At 47.4% G+C, this 23497-nt stretch overlaps 3 protein-coding genes across 3 annotated transcripts in view; 1 reads left to right on the plus strand and 2 right to left on the minus strand.

Moving 5' to 3' along the window:
* SARC_04056 (hypothetical protein) overlaps window positions 1–501 on the minus strand; it is a gene marked incomplete at both ends in the record, with an annotated part of 5263 nt that extends 4762 nt beyond the window's left edge. The window contains one exon of the mRNA XM_014302124.1: window positions 35–501. Coding sequence (XP_014157599.1) covers window positions 35–501 — 467 coding nt within the window. The remainder of the gene's footprint in view (window positions 1–34) is intronic.
* A 773-nt stretch (window positions 502–1274) lies between these two features.
* Window positions 1275–4843, minus strand: SARC_04057 (hypothetical protein; the record flags this gene model as incomplete). The annotated part of the gene is made up of 5 exons (XM_014302125.1): window positions 1275–3175; window positions 3219–3475; window positions 3516–4243; window positions 4280–4440; window positions 4471–4843. 5 exons carry the CDS (start codon window positions 4841–4843, stop codon window positions 1275–1277), a joined length of 3420 nt encoding a protein of 1139 aa, XP_014157600.1.
* Window positions 4844–10750: 5907 nt separating this feature from the next.
* Window positions 10751–11168, plus strand: SARC_04058 (hypothetical protein; the record flags this gene model as incomplete). The annotated part of the gene is made up of 2 exons (XM_014302126.1): window positions 10751–10839; window positions 10961–11168. The coding sequence occupies 2 exons, from the start codon at window positions 10751–10753 to the stop codon at window positions 11166–11168; spliced, it is 297 nt and encodes a 98-aa protein (XP_014157601.1).
* Between the last annotated feature and the right edge of the window lie 12329 nt (window positions 11169–23497).

Consider the following 23497-nt stretch of genomic DNA (forward strand, 5'->3'; position numbering starts at 1 on the left):
TTGCACTGCAGACGCAATTTGAGATACCACCAACACCTTCTGCGCAACCGTCATCCCGCGGTTGATGGCATCGTTAAGTTCAAAGCCGTGGTTGGTAAATCGAAGGACCGTAAGATTTCGAGGCTGGTTAAACACAATGTCACCTCGAGCATTCATAATGTGCGGATGGTTTGCAAACAGAACTGCCATCCGGTACTCGTGCGTAGCGCAGGAGGCTACATCAGCGCCTCCCTTGTAAAACTTAACCACCATGCTGCGGTACACACGAACGGTCTTGTGTCCGTTCTTAAACTCGTTGAGCAGATACTTTGGTGCATAAATATTGGCATCCGAGTTCGATAGGTCACCGCTAGGTGTGGTGCGTTGAATTGGCGTGCACGGCGGGGTAGGGGCAGTGGCGCCGGTCCGTGGGCTGCGTCGGCGCTCCTTGATCTGGGAAATGGCAACGGCTAAGGTTAACGGGCCGCCGCATCCAATCATATTATTATCGGGAGTAAACATACTGGCTTTCTAGAAAGAGATTGGGGTTAGGGTAGAATACTTTGACTGGAATATTCACTCGGGCTACCTTTTTTCCCTGTCTCGATTACTATCTTTGCAAATCAACATGTGATCGTTCAAGGGCTTGTGTGAGCTGCTTTTATACGAAAACCCCCTTTTTTTGCGCATCGATTAGGGGTGGGTCGACGGATTGGGGCTGAATGGTGAACCGTGGTGTTACCTCCCGGCCGCGACGCGCGGGCTAGCGGGAGCCTCTATAAAATGACAACACCCAAGCAGAGTTGAGTTTATATTACCTCTGCAACAAGTAAGAGTACTGATATACAAGCAAAGACATAGCGACAACGACGCAAAGGTTACAATGGACGCTACTAATAACCACCCACCCGCATCTGAACAGGAGGATGACGAAGAGATATCCCGAGTTCTCGAAGAGAGTATGTGGGACTATCACCAGAGCTTAAATACGACCTTGCTCGCATCGTTCGACGAGGATGACGGTGATGTCCCGCAAATCCCTTCCACCCTAGAGCCGTCCTTGTCTGTTAGCGAGGAAATACGTACTGCGACCACCACTGCTTTGCTAAAGCGAGAGCGCACCGAGACCAGCACTACGGTGGATGTCGTTGGAATTCGTGATCGCATATTCACCTGTGGTATATGCGTTGCCGTTTACACGCTATTGCTATGTACTTTGCCTGATGTTCTGGTGGATTTGTGGACACGGTTTATCGAGAAAAAAAAACGTACAGGTGAAAATAATTTTTACCTTTTTAAAGATTTAGGCTAGCCTCCAGAGCCGTAAAATTTGTGGTCAACACGGCAATCTGCGCCGTCAGGATTTGGTTCTGCTTGACTAGCAGCGCCGTAATGTTGTTCCACTTGATATCCAGTGCCTTGCCGTCCGTGTCGTCGTACACGAGCTCGGATAAAATGGTCTGCACTTCCTCGGCCATAAACCCAAAGTGTGTCTCGTCCTTGTCCACAAACGTTTCGGGAACAGCTTTTTTTGCCGCCACGTAGTCGGCGTACAGCTGCTGGACGAAAGTGTCCTGTTCACCGACACTAGCGGGCGTGTCTTCGGGGCCGGTCGAGGCAAATCCGACTTCTTCTAACTTGACCGCCCAACCATCCTTGGTCTTCTCGGACACGAGCCAATCAGTTATGGTTGCGGCGACACCGGGTGTGCCGTATTCGATGTACTTGCTCTTGTTGATGTAGCTGAATTCCTTGACCTCGAGCTGACCTAGAATGATGCCGGCATTGCGCGTTAACGGGACAATATTCTCTTTGGTTTCGGTTGTGGACGTCGTGTACGTGATCTCGTCGGTTATGGGGTTGTACGTCAGCGCGTTGGGACTCGCGGCGTTTCGGATCGGCTTGACCATGAACGAGTTGGCCACCGCGTTCGGTAAATCGACACCCGTGGCGTTCAGTGTAATAGTGTTGCTTTCCGACGTGTTTGAACATGCCAACGTACCAATCGCAATCATACTTGAATTTAGATTACCGTTGTACCTGGCCACCTCGCGCCCGATTAGTACACTGTCCCCCGCATCTCCCATTCGGCCCGTCAAATACCCTATCGCTATACTACCCTCGCCGCCGTTCTCGTAGAAGGCATTCCTACCAATACCAATACATTTATCGGTACTGGTGAGGTAAAGTGCACCGTCACCAACCGCGACGCTCCCTTCACCCAAGTTGTTTGTACCGGCCGAACGTCCTACTGCTATCGAAGACTCACTCTGATTGATGCCTCCTGCATCCAATCCTATTGCAATACTATAGTCACCCTGACTTGTCTTACCGGCTTTCGCGCCAATGGCCACAGAGCCCACACCCTGTGTCGTATGACCCGACTCGTTACCCACCGCTATACTACTTGCACCCTGCGTATCGATCCCGGCACTGGATCCAATGGCCACGCAGCTTTCTCCCTGTGCATCCAGCCCGGCATTGCGGCCAATAGCCACGCCCTTGGCACCCTGGTTCAATTCGCCCGCACCAAAGCCCACCCCAATAGCTTCTATTCCCTGTAGTGTAGTACCGGACCGCCGTCCAATGGCCACGGAATATTCACCCTGGGACGTCTTACCCGTATCGTGACCAATGGCCACGGGATTAATACCCTGGTTGGTCGTGCCAGCATTCGCACCTACGGCCACCGCTTTGATACCCTGTGTGTCATTCCCCGCGTGGTACCCTATAGCTATGGCACTTTCACCCTGTGTGGTTGTACCGGCGTAGTGTCCCACCGCAACAGACATGGTGCTTTGCGAAAGGTAGCCACTACTTGTCCCTATTGCAATGCCATCAATCCCCTGTGTCGTGAAACCCGCCAGATTTCCGATGGCAATACCCTGCACACCCTGGGTTACACTCCCGGCAAAGCGACCTACTGCAACGCATAGTTCCCCCTGGCTGTCCTTGCCGGCTTCAAACCCCGTTGCTACACTGTATTCGTCCTGACTCGTTTTACCCGCACCGAAACCCACAGCTACCGCGGACAGACCCTGCGTATCGTTTCCGGCCGTATAGCCTATAGCCACGGTACTTGCACCCTGTGTCGTCTCACCGGCGGTATTACCTATTGCCACCGAATTTGCACCTTGGGTTAATGAACCGGCCGCGCGACCCAGGGCTGTACTGGCTATTCCTTGGGTTGTCTTGCCTGCATCGGTACCAATAGTAACTGCATAATCCTGAATCATGACCCACCGCAATCGCCAACATTCCCTGGTCTACAAATGCCGCCTCTGCCCCTATCCCTATGGCCCGCTCACCCTGTCGTGTCTGTCCGGCGCGTACACCCACGGCAATGGCAATAGACCCTTGGGTATCCGTTGCTGCATGTGGTCCGATCGCTGTTGCATCTATACCTTGGTCGGTCAATTCCGCTTCGGTTCCTACAGCCACAGCGTGGTTGCTCTGGTTGTATCTACCCGCCTTATCACCTACTGCCATTATCACCCTGTGTGGTCTGGGCCGCATACAGACCAACGGCTACCGACTCGTCACCCTGGTCCGTTTTACCCGCACCGGAACCCACAGCTACCGCGGACAGACCTTGCGTATCGTTTCCGGCCGTATAGCCTATAGCCACGGAACTAGCCCCCTGCGCCGTCTCACCCGCGTTGCGTCCCACCGCCACACACCCCGCAGCTTGTGTTGTTTTTCCCGACTCGTGTCCTATAGCCACAGAGTAACCGCCCTGTGTGGTAACACCCGAGCTCGACCCTAAGGCGACCGAGTAGTTCCCCTGGTCTGTCAGACCCGCGGAAAACCCCACGGCGACACTGTTGGTCAGTTGCTCCGTGTTCCCGGCTTGATGCCCGATTGCTACTGTACGGACCCCCTGGTTCAGTTCTCCGGCCCCATAGCCTACACCGACGGCGTCCGCCCCCTGTAGCGTCGCGCCGGTCAGCCGTCCTATAGCCACGGAATTTTCGCCTTGGGTCGTCTGGCCCGCCCAATACCCGATGGCCACCGCCACTGTACCCTGCGATGTTTTACCCGCCTCATTCCCGATGGCAACGGAATTTTCCTCTTGCGTGTCATTACCAGATTCTCTTCCTATAGCCACACTGTATAGCCCCTGGTCCGTGGTCCCCGCGTGTGGTCCCAGGGCTGTCGCATCTACACCCTGGTTTGTCTTACCCGCCTCGGTCCCTACGGCTACGCCATGGTTGCCCTGGTTTGTCGTACCCGCATCAACCCCTACGGCTACACAATATTCGCCCTATATCGTCATCCCCGCCCCATACCCTATAGCCACGGAGCTTTCGCCCTGGGTGGTTTGTCCGGCGCTATTTCCCACCGCCACCGCGCTCGACGCCTGGGTGTCGTTTCCAGCCTTTGATCCTACCGCCACAGCGTACGAACCCTGGTCGGTTGAGCCAGATTCCCGACCAAGGGCGACGGTACAGCGTGGTTGCTCTGGTTGTATCTACCCGCCTTATCACCTACTGCCATTATCACCCTGTGTGGTCTGGGCCGCATACAGACCAACGGCTACCGACTCGTCACCCTGGTCCGTTTTACCCGCACCGGAACCCACAGCTACCGCGGACAGACCTTGCGTATCGTTTCCGGCCGTATAGCCTATAGCCACGGAACTAGCCCCCTGCGCCGTCTCACCCGCGTTGCGTCCCACCGCCACACACCCCGCAGCTTGTGTTGTTTTTCCCGACTCGTGTCCTATAGCCACAGAGTAACCGCCCTGTGTGGTAACACCCGAGCTCGACCCTAAGAGAGAGTGGACAAGGAGAAGTCGGCTAAGAATGTGTCGATGGCAAGATTGTTTGAGAGAGCCTTGCGTGCCCGTGTACGGCGTCTTCATGAAGTATGGCTTGCCGCCACCCTGGCACTATCCTCCGAGTTTGCGTACTCGTTCTCTACCACTGCGGCCTGGATGAAGTCCGAGTTAAGCAATCGAACACATTGCCGAGCAGGAATTCTGTCACTTTGTACATTCCACAACAAGCTGATACGAGCAACGTCGTCACCAAAGTCATCATGTACTCTTGTGGATTTGGGTGACGAAAAATATACGACATGTGTCTTAAGTTGTTGTGGAACGCGATTACATAATGTCGGATGCAGCAAGGTTCTATACTGCCATAGATGTAGAATATTTATCCCTAGAGATTTCAATGGTGCAGTGAACTGCTACCGCTTGTATATAGCTAGAAAAAAACTAGTCCCCAATGATCTAATAAATGAAATTTCGCGGCCTACCACAAAACCTCGCAGACACGGACACCTAAACGCCAACGTGCCCAAATCCAAATTTTATCTTCAGATATGCCTACTCGGTAGGACGGTGCGCTCGAACCGTAATCGTCGAGCCCTCTAGCTCTCAGAGGTTAAATGCCAGCACACTGCTCTAGCTCTCAGAGGATAGCTGCCAGCACACTGCTCTAGCTCTCAGAGGATAGCTGCCAGCACACTGCTCTAGCTCTCCAGCAACTAAGTTACTTGGGTATTCCTCATTATCTCTAAAACTGGCATACTGCTTTTCGGTCAGTTCTTCAGTTTGGGGAGGTTGTGGTCAGAATACAGGTACTTAGGTCTTAGTTGTTTATTTTAGTTATTATAGTTTTTACAGTTTATCAGAATAATCTTATAAACTTGGTTTTTGCTGACTATTACAGCACATGATTTATGATTCACTTTTAGAGTCACTAATTTTACAAATACTAATAAATGAACAACGTCTCCTTCTCTACGGAGGGAGAACGTTGCGATACAGTTATCGAAGCGTTCATTTACTACAAGCGTCTGGGGAGGTGCGTATGAGTGCACATGGAACACCTGAATTGTGACATGCTGCGGCGGCGACTAATTATTAAGGACCAGGCCAACCTTTGATCTATAATTATGTGGAGAGTAAACAGTGTTATGTCGATACGTTTGTTGATCAAGGCGCCGATATGTCGATGATTTCTAAGGATTTGGCAGAGCGTCTGGGGCTGGTTGCTCAGTATGATTTGTGTGGAGAGTGGGTTACGGGATTTGGTGCTCCACTTTATGTGGAATACAAGGTACGAGATGTTGAGGTTGTTTTGCCTACTTTAGTAGGAGAGAGGAGGGTTAAGTTGGATATGCGGGTTATGGATTGGATTCCACACAATGCGGGTATGTTGTTAGGCAGACGTGAATTGAATGGGTATGGATTAACTGGGGCAGTGCTTACTAGGCAATGGGTGACTAAGTATACCCTGTTTCCGGTTGAGGTGGTACGAGAGAAGCCATCAGACTTTAAGACCTGGCTGAGCAAAATGAGCCGGTGTTATAGATATTGAGTTATGATTCAGGTTATGAGAGTGATGGATCCGGGGGTGAGGATGATTATCTAATGTTCGATACGAGTGGCTTGGAACTGTTGGCTGGAGAACTGGGGAAGTCTATGGAAGAATTGGCGGAGTTGGTGGCGGCTATTAGGAGGGTGGCGTACAATGACAAGAAACCAAAGTTTGTGAAGGATCGGATGCTTAAGCTTCAGATCAAAGAAGGAGGGACCCCTTTGAGACAAGTATATGCGGAAAAAGATGTGCAACATATAAAAGTGATGAAGAAAAAGACGCAACTATTGCTTAAAGCTGGGTTGATAGAGAGGGTGCAAGATACGAATTGGCTTACAGTGCCGAAACTTGTACCTAAAGTGCCGAAACTTGTACCTAAAGTGCCGGGTAGTAATCCCAGTTATGAGGAATCCAAGGACTAGAGGATGTGTATAAATTATATGCGAACGAATTAACAGCTAGATTTGGGTACATATCCGATACCAACAGAAGATGAGTTTCTGGCAACAGTTAAGGGGCGCAAGTGGAGAACCAATGTGGACGCTGGAAATGGGTTTGGGCAGTTAATGATAGAGCCTGGTAGTCGAGGGGTAACTGCGTTTTTGACGCCCTGGGGAGAGAGGTTCCAATTTATTGGGATGCCGTTTGGTTTGAAGGAAGCATCATTTGTGTTCCAACAACTAATGAATGAGACATTGGAGGTATTAAAGGAATTAAGACGTACATTGATAATACCTCGTTATGTTTGGACAATCCAGCTGAGCATTGGGGTGGTATTGTGGAGACGATCAGGCGCTTTGAGGCGAAAGGGATACAGTTGCGGCTGTCAAAATGTAATTTCGCTTATCGAGAATAATCTATAGTCGTGATGGGTCGAGAGGTTACAGATAAGGGTTCGATGATAAGTGAAGTGAAGCTTCAGGCGTTATTAGATATGCCCAGGCCCAAAACTAAGGCCGAAGTCAGGTTGTGGTATCAGTGTTTTGGATGGTGGGCGAGATACGTTCTGAATTTATCAAATGTGTTGTTTCCGATTAGTGATTTGACTAAGAAGAAGGTACGGTTCCAGTGGGGTCCTGAGTAGGAGAAGGCTAGGCGAAGACAGTCTTGGTAGAACCTAGACAAGAGGAGCAACTTAGGTTGCAGACAGATGCAGCGGATTCGGGTATAGGTGTGAGAAGAGATGGAGAATGGCTTCCGGTGGGCTTTGTGAGTTCCAAGATAGATTTTCATGCTAATCTGTCTCCGACAGATAGAGAATTGATAGCGCTAGCATATGGGTTTTTGAAGTTCGCGGGTTTGATTAGGAGGTCGTACAAGGCGCTTATAGTAGAGATGAATCATCAGTCTTTAATTGGTGTTGGTCAGCAGGCAGAGTTCACGTCGGATCCAGTGGGTAAGAGACGGTACAGGAATGTTATGTATGTACGATCGTTTGATATGGATTTGCGGTACCTGGAAGGGCCAAAGAACGAAGTTGCGGATGAACTTAGTCGTATGCCGTGGTGATTCGATCCTATTATGGTGCCTGTCTCGGTAGAGGGTGTTAAGATCGCTGCATGTGCAAAAATGGGTCTGCCAGAGATTGATGAAGGTGTGGATCTGTCATTTGATAACGTCTGCAAGAGTATGGAAGACAGAAGGGTCCGGCTGGCGGCGGTTAAAGAGAAGCTACGAGTGTTGGAGGAGAGTCTTGATGACAAGGTTAGTACAGACTTCAAGGTTCGTGTGGGTTTATTGCATCAGCAGGTCACTGCAGTGATGGAGAGAGGCATTACTAAGAATTGGTCTAAGTGTATGGTCAGAACTTGTTCAGCCTTTGCAAGAGTACGTTATTACGTTGGTGCATCAGACTTTAGCGCATGCTGGGGTAGATAGGACATGGGAGTTCCTGAAGGTTAAGTATGGACAGGAAGTGTTGCGTTCGCAGGTTGTGAAGGTTTTGAAGAGTTGTGTCGCGTGTCAGCAAGTTGAGGGGCTTCGTGGGACTACAGGGTTGTTAATGCAGCCTGAGAGGCCGAAAGGGGTTGCAGTGTGTATAGGCATGTATCATTTGACCTTGCCAAGGACAGTTCACGGTTTCGAAGCTATAGTAGTGGCCATATATCATTTTTCGAGGATGGTGTGGTGTCGGCCATACACGCCGGAAGAGAAGAATACTAAAGGGGTATTAGAGTTTGTTCAACAACAAGTGCTGCCTTGGGGTACACCTAAGAAGGTAGTGATGGATGAGGTCGCTTCAGCAGATATGAAAAGTTTCTGGGCAGAGAGAGGTGCAGAATGCCATTACGTATAAGTAAATAGGGATCAGGGTAATGGTAGGGCAGAGAGGGTCTTGCGTACGATTGTGGATTGGCTTGCTAAGAGCTTGCCGGTTGGGGAGGAAACCTTATGGCCAGCATATATATATTCAGTCATATTGGCGTACAATGCGACAGTGAATTCGGCCACGGGTATCAGTCCATACTATCATATTACGGGCCGGCATTATACGGGGCAGGTTGACAGAGTAATTCAGGCGAAGTTGTTAGAGGTGATAGGTTCTGAGCTTCTGAGTGAAGCTGCTGTGCGGGATAGATCGGTGGTCATTAGCGATGAAGTAGCGAAGGAGGCGCATGCAACGGCGGCAGACAAGAATATAAAGGAGGCACCAGATTGGCAGCCGGGGCAGTTGGTTTGGTATACTGGTATGTCGAAGGATAGTAAGTTGGCGAAAACCTATTTAGTGCGAGGCACGATTGTTATGAGGGAACATTTACAAGAGATGTACAAGGTCAGCATTAATGGTAAGGTTAAGTCAGTACATGTGGATCAGCTTAAGGTGAGGATAGAGGATCCGAAGCATGAGGCCAGTATTAGAATGCGTAGAAGGGAAGCTTGTTTGATCTGGCTCTACAATTATACTGGTGAAGGGGCAGCTAGTGTTACAGAACTTGATGAAATGGTGGCAGTAATGCGGTCAACAAAGATGGGGAGGACTTGGTTATATGCCATGAATTCAGCTTTTGGTATATATGTTGAAACGATAGTCGATGCGGCGAAGCGAGGTGAGGGTAAGGGCGCGGAAGAAGATACTTTGGATTTGGCTATGAAGCATCACTTCCATAAGAACAGGTGGAACAGGTTGCAGATGTTCTTCCAGGTTGCGAGGTATCCGATTTTGCGGAAGAAGCAGTTGAGTAAATGGTTGAATGAATGAACTCGACACTATTGTCTTGTTCATTGGGGAGGTGTAATGTCAACAATGTTTACCTCCGATTTAAAACAATGTTGGTGTTGTAAGTACCGAACTGTTGGGTAATGTTCCTGGGCGTAAATAAGAGTGCGAGAACTTCTAAGTGTGGGCGATAACTTATAAGTGTGAAAGCTAATAGGTTCGAAAAGTTCTAAGTTGTATAGTGTGGTTTGTTGGCGAACGGCCGCGCAGGCTCGAAAGAAGAGGAGGTTGGTGTATGATTGGTGCTTTGCGAACCAAAGTGCGGGTAATGTGAGCTGGAGGTTGGCAGATGACGATATATGTTGAATGGACTTGTAGGCTCGAAATTAAGGAGATACACGATATGATTGGCGGCAGGATTCTTAAGGAAATCCTTCGGAAATAGTATAAATGTAGTAAACACATCAAAATACGATACTAAAATCTACTGAGTCTCCCTGAGGCTCAGTGCGGTGTATTTATTCTTATATTTAATTGTCTACGTGGTCTACAAATAATTCACCTCGTGTGAATTAATTGTAAACTAATTCTAACTCCACACTGATAGTGGTTTAAGGGGACTTTTACTACAGTGGAATAGACAAGGATTTAATGAGCGAGAAGGATGACTCATCGTGTGCCATCATAATTTAGTAATTAGGAGATGAAACTCTTTTCATAAATATCCGTTTGTTAATAGAGAAAATCTTGTCTCACATAGCAATGTGATTAATGAATACAGCAGGCGCGTCGTTCATAATGGCACTTCTGACTGAGTTCACTTATTTCAGACTTAACACTGTGCTCTTGGGTTTTACCAAGCGTTACTTAGTTTTGACTACATTTTAAGTGACCGAACTACTGTATTTATTACACTACGTTCTGTGAAGACTATATTATATTAAGAATCAATTTAGTTATAGATAGGCAAGCAAGCGTGTTGTTGTCCATCGATTGATTTTAATCTGTGTTAAGGTGAAGACAGTATTTTTTAGAGACCCTACACCTGAGGATGAAGGAAATGCAGAAATCCACGTGACGCTGGCCCGTTTGATTTTGGAGGCTCAGCACTCGATTTCTACGTTCGATAAGGTCGAACAAAATCCGGAGTACATTTCTGATTAAGATGGACACTCGAGAACGCTGATGAATGTGCAGGAGGCTACGGAAATTATTCATCTCATTCGTGGACAACTTCGCCAACTTCGTAAATTCCCATTGGCGAATATTGAAGCGTCTACGGCCAATGACATGTTCTTTAGCGACAGGTAGCACCAACATCGCTACTATATTGGACACCTCAACACCCCACACAGATAGAAACGATGTCGACTGGTCAGTTGCCTAACAGCATGGCGGACGATATAAAGCAACTCAGCCAAATGAAACAAAAAATTGACGGCACGAAGCTGATACCTCAAGTGGCACCACACGATAATGTCCACGTTTCTCGCAGGGAGCGGATGTTGCAACACGTTCAAAATCGAGCACAAGAAATTCCGGCACCTGATCAGATGCCGGCCGAGTTTTGTGGCTTGAATTATATCCAGGAATCGACAACTGTGGTGAAATCTCCTGGTAGATTTTTTTTTGGAACCAGCGGATTTGCACTTGGCGATGGACACTCCTCAGAATCTGTCATCGTCGGCAAAACGCTTGTTTGATACATTTCACATAGCGGTGAAATTTTCACGACAACATATTAATCAAGGTCAAGTAACAAAACGTTGATCGGTAATGTAAACCTTAAATCTACGGCCATGTCTCGGCAGGTTATCTCTCTCTCGCCAGCTAACGTAATCATAGTAGGTTCTGATACACGAACTACATCCGTTCTTTTACAGAAACGTGATGAAATGCATGATATACACTAGCCCGGATCGATCAACGCTTTTTTTTTTCACGCCTATTAACCCGTACATCAAGGATGACACGTTCATCTTCCGGCGCATCTCTTTGTCTAAGTGACAAAATCCGGTATGTTTGACACTTAAGCTTAACCTTTGGCTGCACCTTGCACATATGTCTATGATAACCTCAAGTTCCAGTACAATCTGTGCACTCCACTACCAATTGTTTATACTTCACTGCGTATCTACCGTTACCATGTTCATTTGATTCGTGCTGGGTCATGTACCAGTTGCAAACTGCCTCGCTGCAGTTCTTAATCTTCTTATGCTTAGGAGGTAAGGCTGACGGAGCAGACTTATTCACAGGGGATCCTCCAGTGTTGGACATTGTTCTTGTGTTCATCAGGACTTTGATTGTTTTTGTTCTGTCGGCCACCATTGTCACCAACTTTGCTTCACTTGTTACTACCCGCTGCGCAATGTGAGTCTCGACCAGTAACTGGTCCTTCATTCGTAAAGATACAATCTTCTTTTGAGATTGCCTCAATTTTACCACCGAACTCGGACGCTTCGTAAAGGTCTGGTCTGGTCTCGAATGAAATTCGGACCAATGTATGTCCGCGAATTTCATGATGCCATAGGTAGGCTCTTCAATCAAAATCTCACATACCTTGTCTGAGTAAGATTGATGCATGTCTGCTTACAATACTTCCCGATCTTTGCTGTGAATGGCTGACCAGAAGATTGTCTGTACCCAGAGCACACACATGCTCAAGCTATCAGCGGACAATTTGTTAGTTTGGGCACGAGATAAGTTTGTGGCTAACTCTAACATGTAGCAAGACACTGGCGTTCATTCGTCCGGATATACCATAATCGATACCAATAACTCCGGTCAAGGATCCGTCTAGAAAAACTGGGCGATCATCTCGCTTTGCTCCTTCCACGTTTCAGCTGCGCAACAGTTACATTAGCCTTCCCCAACTTATTGCACTTATAAGATGATGGTTAAAACTCTGTTCTGCTGCCTCGTACCATAGGTCCTTACAAAATTTGCAGTATGCATGGTTCGGAGCGAATTTCTTCAAAGATCTGGACAATTCTACCAACCCACTCGTGTCGATAGGGTCCTGTCGGTGTTTTCAATCTAAATGATATGTAGTGGGCAACTTACCAATATACTTGGCAAACTTCTTACCCTCTACAGCCTTATCATTCTGAATCACTCACAGTTCAGAATCAATCTTGGATTGGAAATGTGTAGCCAAAGTCAAGTATAGACTAGCTTTATTTAACTTACCATGATCCATCGCCAAGGTTGAAGCGGCCTCTGCGTGATTCATACGAGCTGTAATGTCAGCGATTTTTACATCCCTTGTTATTTGCTCAGAAATCAGTACTGTCCGATCGTTGCTAACCATGCAGTCACAAGTCCGTCTCGTCAGCTGGTCCTTTCAAACCCTTGACTTGATTGAGTCATGTTCTTGATTGAGTCATATTGGAGAAGAATTTATCCGAGATTCTTGCTGTGGATCATCATCATTATGATCTGGAATGTCAGCTACCTCTTCGGGAATTGATTTCTGATGCTTCACTTCTGACGCCATAGGTGAATGCATCTGCAACGAATCTTTCTGAGGGTTGTGTGGTCCTTGTGTCTCGATGTATGATGACAACCTCAAACAACGAGGGTTTTCCTTGGTCTGACAACATCTCATATACCGGCACCGCATTGTGAAGGGTCGAGTCTTTCTATATTACCGTCGGGAAGCTCTTGAGGGCGTCCCGGATTGCATACCATGGCAATTTTGCGAAGTTCAAATCGGATTCCATCCCAAATACCTGAGCCAGTTTTTGCGAAATACTTTCTGACGAACTTTGCTATCCGGTATCTTAGCCTGTATGGAGAAGAAAAAAATGGTATTATTAAACAACCATTGTTTGGCGTACATATGGAAAAGGATTGAGATGCGTCTGGCGAAGGTTCCAAGCTCGCGCTGTTCTCTATTTGATTCATTCGCGATCGGCTTCATCATCTGCCCGGATTGTTGCATCGTACGGATCTCTCAACACGAAATATCGTCTCCATGTTGGTCTTACAGGCCCTGGTTGGATATCTACGTAAGCCGAATCCAACTGGGGTCACCTTTTTCATCGCTTGATTCTGGGCTGCTCTTCTGATCTTTCTCCAGCAGCGCCCTTGCAAGTGTATCAATGGAAAAAAGTCTTGGTCGTCACCAATGAAACATTAGCTTTGTCCGAACCAATGAACTATCTTCACGCTCTCTATAAACGTATCGATGGTCAAAGTATGCTGGGATATTATTGAAATATCTATTAACATAATCCTTGACTTATAGTGTGCTTCGAAAGAATTGATATACATTCTTTATACCACAAAATAGTTGAGAAATAAGTTACAATTTGTCGATCTATCACTAAACCATTCGAATCTGTATGAGGAATGTTGCATACTGGGCATATTAATATATATGTATTTAAAGTAAGATGTGCCTTGTACTGATTATATATTATTATAGACTCGTAACAACATACTTTGAACGACTTTCTTTATCGAAATTTCTACCAAAGGATATTAGAGACAAGAACAATACACTGACAAATCAACAGTCGGAGCTCATGCTTCCGCGTCCTCGTAAATGGCACCACTCCAACAGCCCTCCCAGTATCAATGCGGACTCTCAGCGTGATCAAAATAATATCTCATGGCGCACAGCTCAATATGGGAGTCCGGCGGTATTGACAAGATCTAACTATTATAGTCGATTGGCTTCCTGTTTCGAACTACTTCGAGTCGACTTGGGAGTCACCAAGCAACGTCCAAAATGTCATCGTATTACAGAGGGCAATTTCATCTTTTACTTCTGAAAACTTATCTCACATTGTATGTTTCTGGGAAAGATGGAAACGATTTATATCGCTATGTATGTGTGTGTTTTGAGCGATGTATTCATCACCCACATCTAACCCACGCCGTCTACAGAGGGCAATTTCATCTTTTACTTCTGAAAACTTATCTCACATTGTATGTTTCTGGGAAAGATGGAAACGATTTATATCGCTATGTATGTGTGTGTTTTGAGCGATGTATTCATCACCCACATCTAACCCACGCCGTCTACAGTTATATTGTTACTAACTGTTCAGCGCAAGTATTAGTACAACAGGTCGGTAGGATTGCTTTACACACGAGGCTTGATTGCGACCGTCCTCGCGCACTTGACTGTGATTTTTTGTTTTATCATTATCCCAGTACTCCCTTTTAATACGTAAATACAATTTGTATATATGCTTGATAGTTTTGGTTATCTATCACAACAAAAATCAACCAGGTGGGAACCACTTGAACGTCCTCATTTAGCTGGTAGAAGTTCCACCGTATTTTGTACATGTGCATTTGAAGCGCCGTGATTTTGTTTTTTCGAAGGGATTGATAGTTTGGCACACAAATATACAACACAAAGTTGAGATTGAAAACTTGGATATTAATTATTAATTGCATAAGCATATCAAAGTGTGGTCGGAATACACCCAGACGGAATTATTAGTGTTCAACCAGACAGGGTTATTTGTGTTATTTAAGTTTAGGTTATTTTAGTTTATAATATTAGAATCTGCAAACTTAGTTTGTACCGCTCAGGGTTTTAGATAGGCACATGTCTCAGAAATAGTTAGACTCTGAATTTAAAGTTTAATGAATAAAAGAACAACGTCTCCCTTTGAACAGAGGGAGAACGTTGAGATACTGTTTTTCCACGTTTAACTACAAATGACCAAGATAGCACGCATATACTCCCCCCCCCCCCCCCCCCCTAAAACGAAAGCAGCTATGTCTACCCCTCCTAGATCCTTCGCAAGTGATGATGATTGACTGTAACGTACAACCGTGATATAAGCATACGAGTATATATGATATGCATTCTAGAATATTGGACGCAACAAAACTATATAACTTGGAACAGCTAGATATGTGCTAACTGGAACTAAATATGTACACCCAATTCCTCCAGGCCCTCCCAATATACTTCAATCGAGTAAGTATACTATGGGCGATACAACTGTAGCGTGTATTCTTTTTGCACACCATTGCGAGACCTCGGAGGTAGTCGGGAATTGTACAATTATTTTTGTCTTTGTACTCTGGCGGTGCGAGTTTAGAAGTTCACGAGGGTTTATACAGCCACCTATATATAGTGAACTTATTTTCGATACTGTACTGCACGTATTCAGAATTTTGATTCAAAGGCAGTCTCAAAGTTGCGAAAAAGAGCCTCTGCGAAGTCGATGTCACAGGTTATTGACGCAGTAGCGAACCGGTTGCTATTTTAAGTTTGGTAGGGTGCATGTCCCGAAAACCAATATCTAATTAGTTTCAATTTGTATATCAAAAAACCCCACCAAGCCAGAACAATCGATTGTTGACTGCCACTTCTTTACCTTGAACCGTGTAGTATTTAAACGCTGTATAACTGTATCTCAACGTTCTCCCTCCGTAGAGAGGGAGACGTTGTTCATTTATTAGTAATTATAAAATTAGTGACTCTAAAAGTGAGTCATAAGTCATGTGCTGTAATAGTCAGCAAAAACCAAGTTTATCAGATTATTCTGATAAACTGTAAAAACTATAATAACTAAAATAAACAACTAAAACCTAAGTACTTGTATTCTGACCACAACCACCCCCCCCAAACTGAAGTACTGACCGAAAAGCAGTGTGCCAGTTTTAGAGATAGTGAGGAATACCCAAGTAACTTAGTTGCTGGCATTTATCCTCTGAGAGCTAGAGCAGTGTGTTGGCAGTTATCCTCATGGAAGCTAGAGCAGTGTGCTGGCATTTAATCTCTGAGAGCTAGAGGGCTCGACGATTACGGTTCGAGCACTCCGTCCTACCGAGTAGGCATATCTGAAGATAAGCGTTGGCGTTTACGTGGCCGTGTCTGCAAGGCTTTCTGGTAGGCCGCGAAATCGTTGGCATCATCAAAAGCCTCCGATGTTTCCCACGTTGGATCGCCTTCACGCCATCGCACCAAGTATTCCAATTTCCCTGTTTCATCATTAGTACGGTGTGTAATAATGTGGCAAAACTCAACACCTCCTTCTATCCACAATTCGTCGTTAAGTGGTGGGTCTGTGCGCCTATGTACTAACCGGAGGAGTTCCACTCGTACCGGTTTGTGATTGAATTCTGGAGGGGCGGATCCGTCTTTATTCGCTAACTCATATCGTTGTCCGACCCTGTCCTTCACCACATACGGCCCAAACAGTGGGCGTATTGTTTTAGTCGTTCTACCCTCCGATCGTACCATGACCACATCACCGTCGTCGAAATGTACCAAGTCATGAGCGTGCAGACGGTCAAATGTCTTCGTGAGTTTGCCTGTATACTTCTTGGTGACGTGGTGGAGTGTCGGCAGGATGGTATCCTGCAACTGGTCTAACCGTTGGGCCCAGGTGTTGTTCGTCATCGGCTGGGTGTCCAGTATCTCATCAGTGAAATCGGCAAATGGTACGTGACGGCGGCCAAAGTATACACTGAACAGCGCGCTCTTATGACGTTGGGATATCCGAAGGTTCTGATAGAGCATCGTAAACGGAAGGCGTTGGTTATGTAGTAAGTAGTCGAGGATACTGGAGAAGTTCCACCCGTACCGGTTTGTGATTGAATTCTGGAGGGTCGGATCCGTCTTTATTCGCTAACTCATATCGTTGTCCGACCCTGTCCTTCACCACATACGGCCCAAACAGTGGGCGTATTGTTTTAGTCGTTCTACCCTCCGATCGTACCATAACCACATCACCTTCGTCGAAATGGACCAAGTCATGAGCGTGCAGGCGGTTAAATGTCTTCGTAAGTTTGCCCGTATACTCCTTGGTGACGTGGTGGAGTGTCGGCAGGATGGTATCCTGCAACTAATCTAACCGTTGGGCCCAGGTGTTGTTCGTCATCGGCTGGGTGTCCAGTATCTCATCAGTGAAGTCGGCAAATGGTACGTGACGGCGGCTAAAGTATACACTGAACAGCGCGCTCTTATGACGTTGGGATATCCGAAGGTTCTGATAGAGCATCGTAAACGGAAGGCGTTGGTTCTGAAGTAAGTAGTCGAGGATACCTGTATCTCAACGTACTCCCCTCGTACAAGGGGAGACGTTGTTCATTTTTGAACTAAACCCTGTGACTATCATTTTGATCATGTGTTTTCCGTTAATCAGTTTTAACCTGATTGGATAAACCCAGTTCAAAATGTAGTCTCTAACAAAATCCAAATATCAAATAAACCCTAATCCTAAATAAACCCTATCAGGTACTTCCTGACTACAACCCCACCCCCCCCCCCAAGCTGAAACACCACAAGTGTGCAAGCTTAAAAGATTGAAGGGATGCCCTGAAAGCGGCTACGTGCTGGCATTTATCCTCAGAGAGCTAGAGCATTGTGCTGGCATTTAACCTCAGAGAGCTAGAGGGCTGGCATTTATCCTCAGAGAGCTAGAGCATTGTGCTGGCATTTATCCTCAGAGAGCTAGAGCATTGTACTGGCATTTATCCTCAGAGAACTAGAGCATTGTGCTGGCATTTATCCTCAGAGAGCTAGAGCATTGTGCTGGCATTTATCCTCAGAGAGATAGAGCATTGTGCTGGCATTTAACCTCGGAGAGCTAGAGGGCTCGGCTATTTGTTCACCACTCGAGCTGGTGACTAAACGTCTTCTAACTATAACTGGTCTAATAACCCTAAATCGTATATCTGACCACAACCCCCCCAAGTTGAAGCACGGAACGTGTGCGAGCTTCAGGAATGAAGATATACTAACTATCTGGGACGCTAATTTTTACCTGCACGAACAAGAGGGATCCGCTGGCATTATCCTCGAGAGCTAGATTAGGGTGCTGGCATTATCTTCGAGAGCTAGAGCAATGTGCTGGCATTATCCTCGAGAGCTAGAGCAGTGTGCTGGCATTATCCTCGAGAGCTAGAGCAGTGTGCTGGCATTATCTTCGAGAGCTAGAGCAGTGTGCTGGCATTATCCTCGAGAGCTAGAGCGGTGTGCTGGCATTCTCCTCGAGAGCTAGAGCAGTGTGCTGGCATTTTACCTCTGGGAGCTAGAGGACCCGAGGTGTACGTCTCGAGTAACCCGTCGTTTTGAATATTTGAGACAACTGTTCAGTAGTGACACCACATATGCGTTCTGACAAGTACAGTATAGAACTATACCTGTGTCGGAGATAAAACTGCCAATAGCAGAAACCGTGCAAACCAGCTAACCCGATGATTCCAAACAGAGCCCAAGGAATTGTCTAGTAGATATCGCTGTTTTATACTCCAGAGCTCGAGTGGCTGGTTTATACTCGGGAGCTAGAGTAGCTGGTTATACTTGGGAGCTATAGTGGCTGGTTTATATTCGGGAGCTAGAGTGGCTGGTTTATGCTCGGGAGCTAGAGTGGCTGGTTTATACTCGGGAGCTAGAGTGCTCGACGATTACGGTTCGAGCGCACCGTCCTACCGAGTAGGCATATCTGAAGATAAACGTTGGCGTTTACGTGACCGTGTCTGTGAGGCTTTGTGGTAAGCCGCGAAATCGTTGGCATCATCAAAAGCCTCCGATGTTTCCCACGTTGGATCGTCATCACGTCATCGCACCAAGTATTCCAATTTCCCTGTTTCATCATTAGTACGGTGTGTAATAATGTGGCAAAACTCAACACCTCCTTCTGTCCACAATTCGTCGTCAAGTGGTGGGTCTGTGCGCCTATCCACTAACCGAAGGAGTTCCATCCGTACCGGTTTGTGGTTGAATTCTGGAGGTGCGGATCCGTCTTTATTAGCTAACTCATATCGTTGTCCGACCCTGGCCTTCACCACATACGGCCCAAACAGTGACCGCATTGCCTTAGTCGTTCTACCCTCCGATCGTACCATAACCACATCACCTTCGTCGAAATGGACCAAGTCATGAGCGTGCAGGCGGTTAAATGTCTTCGTAAGTTTGCCTGTATACTTCTTGGTGACGTGGTGGAGTGTCGGCAGGATGGTATCCTGCAACTGGTCTAACCGTTGTGCCCAGGTGTCGTTCGTCATCGGCTGGGTATCCGGTAAGTCATCAGTGAAGTCGGCCGGCCAAAATATACACTGAACGGCGCGCTCTTGTGACGTCGGGATATCCGAAGGTTCTGATAGAGCATCGTAAACGGAAGGCGTTCGTCCCATCGTAGAGGAACTGCCTCACAGCATTTTCGAATGGAACGTGTAATATCCATATGGCGTTCAGCGGCACCTAGTACCTCGGGTCGATATGGCGGTGACACCTTGTGTAGCATACCCACTTCTTGGACCAGTAGCTTCACTATCTTGTTAGTGAATTCATTCTCCATGTCCGTCTGGATCATACGTGGGAAACCATGCTCGCCAAAAACTTCTATTTGTGTGTGCCGTCGTCTCCTTCGTCTTGTCCGGTGTCGCTCGAAGGATTGAGTAGCCTGTAGCAATGTCCAGGACGTGAAGTATATAATTGTTCTTTCGTCTGGACTCAAGTGGCATCAGGATATAGTCGACTTGAATATTGCCCCACGGGTAGCGCGCGTCAATGCTAATCATCGGGTGGAAACCTTTACGAAGCGTATCCTGTCCCAAGCATGTAGCACACTGCCGTTTGACTTCCGTTGCCAACTCAAGTGCGCCTGGCCACACATGACCGTTGTGACGGAGTTGTTGAACTGTATCAGCCGCACCATGATGTCCTTGTTCGTGGTGCGCTTGTGTGAGTCGCGTACGGCGTTGTTGTTCTTCTGGCGCCGCCCGCTCAACTGCCGGTTGACCTTCTGCATCCGACATTGCCACCGAGATCTCTCGCGCGGTATCTAAACACATTACGTACGTTGTGTGTTTTGGTTCTGCATACCCAAGTCACTGTGAAAACAGCGGGTCTCACCGTGTGTCCCTATGGCGTCTTGCCACAGGCATACTTAGCATACTTGGGGAACGTGTGTGGCGTTCGTGGGACCAGTACTGGTTCTGATTGCAACAACTGTTTGAACAGGTCAAACCATGGTGCCCTTGGTACCCGTGGCAGACACACTGTTGCCCTCACACCATCGGTCCTTATCTTGCGTAACATTATATGTATCTTTTCCCATGGTGGGTTACAACTGTCGACCAGTCGTGGGCAAACGCCCCTTCCCCATCGTCTTTAGTTCAAAATCGAGGAAGCTGAGCGTTAGACGGGTCCGCAAATACATCTATATTGTTCGGACCGAAGTGTTGTTGCGCTTGTTCAAAGTAACTAGGGAATAACTGCCAACAGTCTATGTACAGTATTTCAGATTCGTCCTGCTCCGCTGTCCCCTCGTGTACTATGCTCAACATGTCCGGAAGCACATTCGACTCTCCTGGTATGTGTGATGTGGTGAAGTTGAATGACGCGATAATGTGGTGCCATCTCTGAAGCATCGGATTAAGCTTGAGCTGTGTATTCATATATACCGGGGCCTTGTGGTCCGTGAAGACCGCAAACCGTTGCCCATCCAAGTGCTCCCTGAAATGTGTAAGCCCATACACCAAAGCTAATAACTCTTTCATTGGTGTAGCATAGTTTTGTTGCGCATGGTTCAGAGTCTTGCTCAAGAACATCAAATAGTGTTTCTTCGAGCCATTGGAATAGCGCTCCCCCCAAACCGTAATCGCTAGCGTCGGTTTCCAAGTTCAATGGTATACCGTCGACCGGAAAGTGCAATGCTACTGCATTAACAACAGCGTTCTTTATCGCCTGCCACGCCTGTGTATGTCTCTCCTCCCCACAATCGCCTATCAACTCCCTTGGTTTGAGTTTGCAAAATTCGTGCAAAGGTGCGACCGTGTTCGCGAAGTTAAGTAGATGCTCGTGAAGGTAATTTGCTAAACCCAAAGCCGAGGCTATATCTTTGTACCGTAGAGGAGTGGGCTAATCGATAAGCTTGGCCTGCTTCTCATGGTCAATGTCGATACCTTGTGCCGACACTTTCTTCCCTAGGATCATCACTTCGGAAATAGCGAAGTGGCACTTGGCGGGGTTAAGCTTAAAACTGTGGTATGTTAAGCGTTGAATCACCTTCTGCACCGTCCTAATGTGTTCGTCATAGTCGTCGCTAGCGATAACTATGTCGTCGATATAGTGTTGGACCGGTAAGCCGTCAAGATCGTGCTCAAGGTGCGTTGGAACTGTTGCGTGAGCACATGGAGTCCGAACGTTGCCGATGTAAATGAGTACCGATAACGCTCGTGTGTAAAACTAAATAAGTATTGTGAATCTGGATGGATCGGTAGCTTATGGTATGCCGCAGATATGTCCAGCGTCGTGTAGTACTCCTTACTCTTGAGACAAGAGATAAGTTCGTTGACCTTGGGGATCAAAAACTGGTCACCAGGGATAAGCGCGTTAACGGCACGCATATCTATACACACGCGCACCTTCTTTACATTCCCTTCCGCATCGAACGTCGGGACTGCAAGGAAAGGGAGGTGAACAGTTGTCGGTGTCGTTCGTTTCGTGATCACCAAATCCGTCAACAACTTATTCACTTGTTCATCCACGTAGGGTAGCCATCGGTCGGATACAAAGTTACGCATCGATCTGCGCATGTACATCGCCTGTTCACGGGTTACCGGAATAGTAACTTCACTCCCTTCCAGACGACATCGTGCGTTGTCGGCAATTTTTTTATTGACTTATAAATCCTGTGCCAACCGTTGGCGCACATCGGCTGGTTCCGTCGTGTTCAATGCTTGTCGGCGTGGGATGGGTTCGAGAATCTCATCTAGCTCCATGGGGTCTATTGGTGCCAGTGGTGATTGGATACCGCCTATGTATAAACCCAATCCTTTCAACATATCTTGCCCCACTATGATGTCTATACCTGCCGGCAAATTCATCAATTCCAGTGACCCGTCGATAATCTTGGTTCCATACCTAACGGGTACCACCCCCGTCGTCCCCAGTCGAGGAGTTCGAACCGCCTTGTCAGCTAAATAGATGAATGATCCAGGTGGTGCTGGAGTTATTGGGCGGCCGAGGAGGTCTGCAGATGTCTGTGAGATACAACTTCTGTTTGCTCCCGTGTCTATCAAGGCTTTGAACGTACGTCCGTTGACCTGCACTTGAATATAAAGTCGGTTATCAGAAGAAAGCAATGGGTCTTGAATCGCCATCACTGCTCTAATAGTGTTAGCAAATGTGAAGCTCATATCCGACTCAGACACCCTGTCATCTCACGATCGGCTACGGCCTCCCATACCCCGTGGGCGTGGTCTGGCTCCGGTGTCGTCTGCTCGAAGTCTTCCGTCAGTATCGTGTTGATGTGTACCTCTGTAGCTTCCGATGGTAGTACCAGGCCGTCGTCCTGTGTAATTGCATTTACCTGTACTCGAGGAGTTATAAATTCGCTATTCTGGGTGTTGTTCTGCCCTTGTCCTGAAGTCGACGCTGTGGTCGGTCTGTCTGCCGATTGTGCGTCTCTCGAGGTGTGGTTGTTTTAGCTACATGCTGGCATAGTTCGTCGCTCAAGTGTAGTATCCGTGCATGTAGTACTTGTCGGCTTTTCTCAATACTAGCCGGTGTGGGCGGAGGCACCGGCGTATCCTTCTCTTGCCGCTTAGGTGTCTGTACATACTCATTGGCTGCTTCCTTCTCGAACGACTGTCGTTGCTGTTGTTGGCGATAGTTCGTACATAGCCGATCCTGCCTGTTCTTCAACGCCTCACTCCCGTGGGGGTTCTGCCTGGCTAATACCTGTTCCCGTGCGAACTCCTGAAAAGATGGTGTGTTCTCAATAGAAGACAGAGTCTCCTCCCCCTCGGTTGAACTATCCTCTGACCCAGGTGATTCGTACCCGAGTCCATGGTGTGGTCGCGTACGACCTTGGATACGAAATGTAGGGTTGTCTTCGCTTCCTAGCGATGTCTGCAACCGCTCGTGTGTGCCAGTAGCTATCTCATTGGCAGCCAACCCTGTTGTAGGACGCCCGGCATTTGCGCGCTGCAACATCTGTTCTTCAAAGCTTCTGCCCCGTGCGGATTCTGCTTAGCAAGTAGTTGTTCGTGTGCAAATTCCTGGATAGATGGTGTATCACTCAGCAGTGTGTGACCTCTAGAGTCG

This window comes from Sphaeroforma arctica (genome assembly GCF_001186125.1).
Source record: "Sphaeroforma arctica JP610 unplaced genomic scaffold supercont1.219, whole genome shotgun sequence".
NCBI lineage: Eukaryota > Ichthyosporea > Ichthyophonida > Sphaeroforma > Sphaeroforma arctica.